The sequence below is a fragment of the Lampetra planeri genome, unplaced genomic scaffold (genome assembly GCF_965212315.1).
Source record: "Lampetra planeri unplaced genomic scaffold, kcLamPlan1.2.h2 scaffold_1945, whole genome shotgun sequence".
NCBI lineage: Eukaryota > Metazoa > Chordata > Hyperoartia > Petromyzontiformes > Petromyzontidae > Lampetra > Lampetra planeri.
The window spans coordinates 6484-15461 of record NW_027614697.1 but is presented as its reverse complement, the minus strand read 5'-3'; the positions used below and the strand labels follow the sequence as shown (position 1 = coordinate 15461).

The window sequence follows — 8978 nt, the reverse complement described above, 5'->3', positions numbered from 1 at the left end:
TGGATGAGTTTGTGATTAGTTACTAGCTGATATTATATTATTTTGTTAAAACTCGATAGCTTTCCGTTACAACCAGTTTAGCCCGGGTGTTGGTGAGCACTTCTAGGCAAGCCAATAGGGGAGCAGCAGACCAGCCGTCAAACCAGCCGAATCAAGACAGAGCCGGTTGATTCCGGTCGGATTCCGGTTCGTCGACCGGTAACGGTTCGAGTTTATTCTGCTTCTAACCGGTCGGAGCCGGTTCTTTCCTGGATGGCCTCGGGCAGCCAATAGGGGAGCAGCAGACCAGCCGTCAAACCAGCTGAATCAAGACAGAACCGGTTGATTCCGGTCGGATCCGGTTCGTCGACCGGTAACGGTTCGAGTTTATTCTGCTTCTAACCGGTCGGAGCCGGTTCTTTCCTGGATGGCCTCGGACAGCCAATAGGGGGAGCAAGAGACCAGCCGTCAAACCAGCCGAATCAAGACAGAACCGGTTGATTCCGGTCGGATCCGGTTCGTCCGCCGGGTATCGTTTCGAGTTCATTCCGCTTCTAACCGGTCGGAGCCGGTTCGTCTCCGCCATGGGCTCGGAGGGGCCTACGGCCTGGTGGGCCGTGCTCGGAGCCTGGCTCACCTGGGTGGGCGAGGCCTGGTCTCGCCTCGCAGCCTGCGGCCTCGCCTGGGTGGCTAGGGGAGCCGCCCTGGGGGACGGAGAGGGAGGAGGGGGAGGGGGAGGAGGGGGAGCAGGGTGAGGGGCGGCGATGGGGGGAACACACGGGGACACTTCCTGTAGACTCACGAGACCAGCGGTAGACTCGCCGCGTTTACCGTAGACTCATCACGCTTACCGTAGACTCACCACGCTCGCCTTAGACTCACCACACTTGCCGTAGACTCGCCGCATTTACCGTAGACTCAACACGATTGCCGTAGACTCACCACGCCGCTCGCCTTAGACTCACCACACTTGCCGTAGACTCGCCGCATTTACCGTAGACTCAACACGATTGCCGTAGACTCACCACGCTCGCCTTAGACTCACCACACTTGCCGTAGACTCGCCGCATTTACCGTAGACTCAACACGTTTACCATAGACTCACCACGCTCAGCGTAGACTCACCACGCTCGCTGTAGACTCACCACGCTCGCTGTAGACTCACCACGCTCAGCGTAGACTCACCACACTCAGCGTAGACTCACCACGTGAGGTTACCGTAGACTCACCACGCTCGCCGTAGACTCACCACGCTCGCCGTAGACTCACCACATGACTTCTCCCCCCCCCCCCCCCGCCTCTCCCTCCGGTCGCCGTGGCAACAGCGAGGAAGATGGAGGTCGTCAAGGTGACGGAGGAACTCATAGAGGCCATCAACAATGGCGACTTTGAGGCCTACAGGTGAGTGCACTAATCTCCATCTGTTCCATCTCTCTCCCTTCTACCCCGTGTGTGGACTAATCCCCATCTGTTCCATCTCACTCCCTTCTACACCCGTGTGTGGACTAATCTCCATCTGTTCCATCTCGCTCCCTTCTACCCCGTGTGTGGACTAATCCCCATCTGTTCCATCTCGCTCCCTTCTACCCCGTGTGTTCACTAATCTCCATCTGTTCCATCTCATTCCCTTCTCAACCCGTGTGTGGACTAATCCCCATCTGTTCCATCTCGCTCCCTTCTACCCCGTGTGTGGACTAATCCCCATCTGTTCCATCTCACTCCCTTCTACCCCCGTGTGTGCACTAATCTCCATCTGTTCCATCTCACTCCCTTCTACACCCGTGTGTGCACTAATCTCCATCTGTTCCATCTCACTCCCTTCTACCCCGTGTGTGCACTAATCTCCATCTGTTCCATCTCGCTCCCTTCTACACCCGTGTGTGGACTAATCTCCATCTGTTCCATCTCACTCCCTTCTACACCCGTGTATGCACTAATCCCCATCTGTTCCATCTCTCTCCCTTCTACCCCGTGTGTGGACTAATCTCCATCTGTTCCATCTCACTCCCTTCTACCCCGTGTGTGGACTAATCCCCATCTGTTCCATCTCACTCCCTTCTACCCCCGTGTGTGGACTAATCTCCATCTGTTCCATCTCGCTCCCTTCTACACCGTGTGTGGACTAATCTCCATCTGTTCCATCTCACTCCCTTCTACACCCGTGTGTGGACTAATCTCCATCTGTTCCATCTCACTCCCTTCTACCCCGTGTGTGGACTAATCCCCATCTGTTCCATCTCACTCCCTTCTACCCCGTGTGTGCACTAATCTCCATCTGTTCCATCTCACTCCCTTCTACACCCGTGTGTGGACTAATCTCCATCTGTTCCATCTCACTCCCTTCTACACCGTGTGTGGACTAATCTCCATCTGTTCCATCTCACTCCCTTCTACCCCCCGTGTGTGGACTAATCCCCATCTGTTCCATCTCACTCCCTTCTACCCCGTGTGTGGACTAATCCCCATCTGTTCCATCTCACTCCCTTCTACCCCGTGTGTGGACTAATCTCCATCTTTCCATCTCACTCCCTTCTACCCCGTGTGTGGACTAATCCCCATCTGTTCCATCTCGCTCCCTTCTACCCCGTGTGTGGACTAATCTCCATCTGTTCCATCTCGCTCCCTTCTACCCCCGTGTGTGGACTAATCCCCATCTGTTCCATCTCGCTCCCTTCTACCCCGTGTGTGGACTAATCCCCATCTGTTCCATCTCGCTCCCTTCTACCCCGTGTGTGGACTAATCTCCATCTGTTCCATCTCGCTCCCTTCTACCCCGTGTGTGGACTAATCCCCATCTGTTCCATCTCGCTCCCTTCTACCCCGTGTGTGGACTAATCTCCATCTGTTCCATCTCGCTCCCTTCTACACCGTGTGTGCACTAATCTCCATCTGTTCCATCTCACTCCCTTCTACCCCCGTGTGTGGACTAATCCCCATCTGTTCCATCTCACTCCCTTCTACCCCGTGTGTGGACTAATCCCCATCTGTTCCATCTCACTCCCTTCTACCCCGTGTGTGGACTAATCTCCATCTGTTCCATCTCACTCCCTTCTACCCCGTGTGTGGACTAATCCCCATCTGTTCCATCTCGCTCCCTTCTACCCCGTGTGTGGACTAATCTCCATCTGTTCCATCTCGCTCCCTTCTACCCCGTGTGTGGACTAATCCCCATCTGTTCCATCTCGCTCCCTTCTACCCCGTGTGTGGACTAATCCCCATCTGTTCCATCTCGCTCCCTTCTACCCCGTGTGTGGACTAATCTCCATCTGTTCCATCTCGCTCCCTTCTACCCCGTGTGTGGACTAATCCCCATCTGTTCCATCTCGCTCCCTTCTACCCCGTGTGTGGACTAATCTCCATCTGTTCCATCTCGCTCCCTTCTACACCGTGTGTGCACTAATCTCCATCTGTTCCATCTCACTCCCTTCTACACCCGTGTGTGGACTAATCCCCATCTGTTCCATCTCACTCCCTTCTACCCCGTGTGTGGACTAATCTCCATCTGTTCCATCCCTTCTACACCGTGTGTGGACTAATCTCCATCTGTTCCATCTCACTCCCTTCTACCCCGTGTGTGGACTAATCCCCATCTGTTCCATCTCACTCACTTCTCAACCCGTGTGTGGACTAATCCCCATCTGTTCCATCTCGCTCCCTTCTACCCCGTGTGTGGACTAATCTCCATCTGTTCCATCTCACTCCCTTCTACCCCGTGTGTGGACTAATCTCCATCTGTTCCATCTCACTCACTTCTCAACCCGTGTGTGGACTAATCCCCATCTGTTCCATCTCTCTCCCTTCTACCCCGTGTGTGGACTAATCCCCATCTGTTCCATCTCGCTCCCTTCTACCCCGTGTGTGGACTAATCTCCATCTGTTCCATCTCGCTCCCTTCTACCCCGTGTGTGGACTAATCTCCATCTGTTCCATCTCGCTCCCTTCTACACCCGTGTGTGGACTAATCCCCATCTGTTCCATCTCACTCCCTTCTACCCCGTGTGTGGACTAATCTCCATCTGTTCCATCTCGCTCACTTCTCAACCCGTGTGTGGACTAATCTCCATCTGTTCCATCTCGCTCCCTTCTACCCCGTGTGTGGACTAATCTCCATCTGTTCCATCTCACTCCCTTCTACACCGTGTGTGGACTAATCTCCATCTGTTCCATCTCACTCCCTTATACCACGTGTGTGGACTAATCTCCATCTGTTCCATCTCTCTCCCTTCTACCCCGTGTGTGGACTAATCTCCATCTGTTCCATCTCACTCTCTTCTACCCCGTGTGTGGACTAATCTCCATCTGTTCCATCTCACTCTCTTCTACACCGTGTGTGGACTAATCTCCATCTGTTCCATCTCACTCCCTTCTACACCGTGTGTGGACTAATCTCCATCTGTTCCATCTCACTCCCTTCTACACCGTGTGTGGACTAATCTCGATTATAGAGACCCCTTTGAGTATGGGTCTCTATGAGTGTGGGTGTCTATGAGTATGGGTCTCTATGAGTATGGGTCTCTATAGGTGTGGGTCTCTATGAGTGTGGGTCTCAATGAGGATGGGTCTCTATGTATCTCTATGGGTCTCTATGTATCTCTAAGTCTGTCTGTGTCTGTGGGGGTCTGTCTGTGTCTATCTGTCTCTCTCTGTGTTTGTGTCTGTGTGTGTGTCTGTGTGTGTGTCTGTGTGTGTCTGTGTGTATCTGTGTGTGTGTCTGTCCGTTTCTGTGAATATGTCTGTCTGTCTTTATGTGTTTGTATGTTTGTGTGTGTGTGTCAATGTGTGTGTCTGTGTGTGTGTCATTGTGTGTGTGTGTGTGTCTCTGTGTGTGTGTCTGTGTGTGTGTCTGTGTGTGTGTGTCTGTGTGTAGGCGGCTGTGTGATCCGTGTGTCACGTCCTTCGAGCCTGAGGCGCTGGGGAATCTGGTGGAGGGCGTCGAATTTTACCGCTTCTTCTTTGAGAACGGTGAGTCTGTGTGGTGAGTCTGTGTGGTGAGTCTGTGAGTCTCTGTGTTAGTGGTGAGTCTGTGAGTTTCTGTGTGAATGGTGAGTCTGTGAGTCTCTGTGTGGTGAGTGTGTGGGTCTCTGTGTGTGAGTGGTGAGTCTGTGGGTCTCTCTGTGGTGAGTGTGTGGGTCTCTGTGTGGTGAGTCTATGAGTCTCTGTGTGTGAGTGGTGAGTCTCTGTGTGAGTGGTGAGTCTGTGGGTCTCTCTGTGGTGAGTGTGTGGGTCTCTGTGTGGTGAGTCTACGAGTCTCTGTGTGGTGAGTCTCTGTGGGTCTCTCTGTGGTGAGTCTGTGAGTCTCTGTGTGGTGAGTCTCTGTGGGTCTCTGTGTGAGTGGTGAGTCTGTGGGTCTCTATAGGTCTCTGTGTGTGTGGTGAGTCTATGGGTCTCTGTGTGAGTGGTGAGTGTGTGGGTCTCTGTGTGGTGAGTCTATGAGTCTCTGTGTGTGAGTGGTGAGTCTCTGTGTGAGTGGTGAGTCTGTGGGTCTCTCTGTGGTGAGTGTGTGAGTCTCTGTGTGGTGAGTCTGTGGGTCTCTGTGTGGTGAGTCTACGAGTCTCTGTGTGGTGAGTCTCTATGGGTCTCTGTGTGGTGAGTCTGTGAGTCTCTGTGTGGTGAGTCTGTCAGTCTCTGTGTGGTGAGTCTGTGAGTCTCTGTGTGGTGAGTCTGTGAGTCTCTGTGTGGTGAGTCTCTGTGGGTCTCTGTGTGAGTGGTGAGTCTGTGGGTCTCTATAGGTCTCTGTGTGTGTGGTGAGTCTATGGGTCTCTGTGTGAGTGGTGAGTGTGTGGGTCTCTGTGTGGTGAGTCTATGAGTCTCTGTGTGTGAGTGGTGAGTCTCTGTGTGAGTGGTGAGTCTGTGGGTCTCTCTGTGGTGAGTGTGTGAGTCTCTGTGTGGTGAGTCTGTGGGTCTCTGTGTGGTGAGTCTACGAGTCTCTGTGTGGTGAGTCTCTATGGGTCTCTGTGTGGTGAGTCTGTGAGTCTCTGTGTGGTGAGTCTGTCAGTCTCTGTGTGGTGAGTCTGTGAGTCTCTGTGTGGTGAGTCTGTGAGTCTCTGTGTGGTGAGTCTCTGTGGGTCTCTGTGTGAGTGGTGAGTCTGTGGGTCTCTATAGGTCTCTGTGTGTGTGGTGAGTCTATGGGTCTCTGTGTGAGTGGTGAGTCTGTGGGTCTCTGTGTGGTGAGTCTCTGAGTCTCTGTGTGAGTGCTGAGTCTATGGGTTTCTGTGTGAGTGGTGAGTCTATGGGTTTCTGTGTGAGTGGTGAGTATGTGGGTCTCTGTGTGGTGAGTCTCTGTGGGTCTCTGTGTGAGTGGTGAGTCTGTGGGTCTCTATAGGTCTCTGTGTGTGTGGTGAGTCTATGGGTCTCTGTGTGAGTGGTGAGTGTGTGGGTCTCTGTGTGGTGAGTCTCTGTGGGTCTCTGTGTGAGTGGTGAGTCTGTGGGTCTCTATAGGTCTCTGTGTGTGTGGTGAGTCTATGGGTCTCTGTGTGAGTGGTGAGTGTGTGGGTCTCTGTGTGGTGAGTCTATGAGTCTCTGTGTGTGAGTGGTGAGTCTCTGTGTGAGTGGTGAGTCTGTGGGTCTCTCTGTGGTGAGTGTGTGAGTCTCTGTGTGGTGAGTCTGTGGGTCTCTGTGTGAGTGGTGAGTCTGTGAGTCTCTGTGTGGTGAGTCTGTGAGTCTCTGTGTGGTGAGTCTCTGTGGGTCTCTGTGTGAGTGGTGAGTCTGTGGGTCTCTATAGGTCTCTGTGTGTGTGGTGAGTCTATGGGTCTCTGTGTGAGTGGTGAGTGTGTGGGTCTCTGTGTGGTGAGTCTATGAGTCTCTGTGTGTGAGTGGTGAGTCTCTGTGTGAGTGGTGAGTCTGTGGGTCTCTCTGTGGTGAGTGTGTGAGTCTCTGTGTGGTGAGTCTGTGGGTCTCTGTGTGGTGAGTCTACGAGTCTCTGTGTGGTGAGTCTCTATGGGTCTCTGTGTGGTGAGTCTGTGAGTCTCTGTGTGGTGAGTCTGTCAGTCTCTGTGTGGTGAGTCTGTGAGTCTCTGTGTGGTGAGTCTGTGAGTCTCTGTGTGGTGAGTCTCTGTGGGTCTCTGTGTGAGTGGTGAGTCTGTGGGTCTCTATAGGTCTCTGTGTGTGTGGTGAGTCTATGGGTCTCTGTGTGAGTGGTGAGTCTGTGGGTCTCTGTGTGGTGAGTCTCTGAGTCTCTGTGTGAGTGCTGAGTCTATGGGTTTCTGTGTGAGTGGTGAGTCTATGGGTTTCTGTGTGAGTGGTGAGTATGTGGGTCTCTGTGTGGTGAGTCTCTGTGGGTCTCTGTGTGAGTGGTGAGTCTGTGGGTCTCTATAGGTCTCTGTGTGTGTGGTGAGTCTATGGGCCTCTGTGTGAGTGCTGAGTCTATGAGTCTCTGTATCTCTTGTCACCTCCCATTGTCACTCCCCCTTCCATTACCCCCCTCCCCCTCCCCTCCCCCCACCTCTTACCCCCCCACCCCTCCCCCCCTCCCCCCCTCCCCCCACCCCTCCTCTTCCCTCCTCCTCCCCTCCCCCACCCCCACCCCCACACCTCCCCCTCCCTTCCCCCACCCCCCTCCCCTCCCCCCTCCGCTCCCCCCCTCCCCCACCCCCCACCCCCCCCCACACCTCCCCCTTCCCCCCCACCCCCCCTCCCCTCCCCCTCCCGTTCCCCCCCCTCCCCACCCCCCACCCCCCTCCCCCACCCCACCCTCCCCCCACCCCTCCCCCTCCCTTCCCCCACCCCCCTCCCCTCCCCCCACCTCTTACCCCCCCACCCCTCCCCTCCTCCCCCACCCCCCACCCTCCCCCCCACCCCTCCCCCTCCCCCACCCCCCAGTGGTGGACCCTGCCCGTGCTGCCCGCACGCGGCTGCTGCTGCGTCCACCCCGCGTCCACCTTCTGGGCCAGGACGCCGCCTGCGTGGCCCTCGTGAGCCTCGCGCAGGGACCCGCCGGGACGTCCGACGTTCCGCGCCCGACCCGCGTCGAGGAGACCCTCCTGTGGGGGAGGAGCCAGGACCACGGCCATGGCCGCTGGCTCCTCCTCCACGCCCACCGCTCACGGCTCGCGGCCAATCGGATGTGAGGCTGCCCTTCCTCCGCAAGCCACGCCCCCTTCCCCCCCCCCCTTCCCCCCACCCTTCACCGGGGGGTGGTCGGCCAATCGGATGTGAGGCGGCCCTTCGACGGGCCACGCCCCCTTCCTCCGCCCCCCCCCCACCCTTCCCGGGAGGTGGCCATCGATTGGCTGGAGGTGTTCGGCCAATCGGATGTGAGGCTGCCTTCCTCCGCAAGCCACGCCCCCTTCCCCCCCCACCCCACCCTTCACCGGGAGGGTGGTCATCGATTGGCTGGAGGTGGTCGGCCAATCGGATGTGAGGCTGCCTTCCTCCGTAAGCCACGCCCCCTTCCTCCGCCCCCCCCCCCACCCTTCACCGGGGGGTTGGCCATCGATTGGCTGGAGGTGGTCGGCCAATCGGATGTGAGGCGGCCCTTCGACGGGCCACGCCCCCTTCCTCCGCCCCCCCCCCCCCCACCCTTCACCGGGAGGGTGGCCATCGATTGGCTGGAGGTGGTCGGCCAATCGGATGTTAGCCCCTCGCCTCCTCCGCCGCCATCCCCCCCCACCCTCATCTCTACAATGGGGGCCTGCGATTGGCTGGAGCTGGTCGGCCAATGGGATGTGAGCACCACCGCCCCCACCCACAGCAGCCGTCAGCACTCCGCCCTCCGCCGGTGGGGCCATCGATTGGCTGGAGCTGATCGGCCAATCGGATTCAAGAGAGAGAGAGGGGTGGTTACTGCTCAGCCAATCGGATTCAAGGAATCTTGATCAACCGATCGGATTCAAGGAATACTGCTCAGCCAATCGGATTCAAGGAATACTGCTCAGCCAATCGGATTCAAGGAATACTGCTCAGCCAATCGGATTCAAGGAATACTGCTCAGCCAATCGGATTGAAGGTTACCGCTCAACCAATCAGATTCAAGGAATCTTGATCAACCAATCGGATTCAAG

General features: G+C 56.1%; 1 protein-coding gene across 1 annotated transcript; it reads left to right on the top strand.

The window, feature by feature from the left end:
- The first annotated feature begins 729 nt into the window (after window positions 1–729).
- Window positions 730–8273, top strand: LOC144740182 (calcium/calmodulin-dependent protein kinase type II delta chain-like). The gene is made up of 3 exons (XM_078623041.1): window positions 730–1380; window positions 4847–4941; window positions 7798–8273. Exons 1-3 carry the CDS (start codon window positions 1313–1315, stop codon window positions 8043–8045), a joined length of 411 nt encoding a protein of 136 aa, XP_078479167.1. The 5' UTR covers window positions 730–1312; the 3' UTR covers window positions 8046–8273.
- The last annotated feature ends 705 nt before the right edge of the window (window positions 8274–8978 follow it).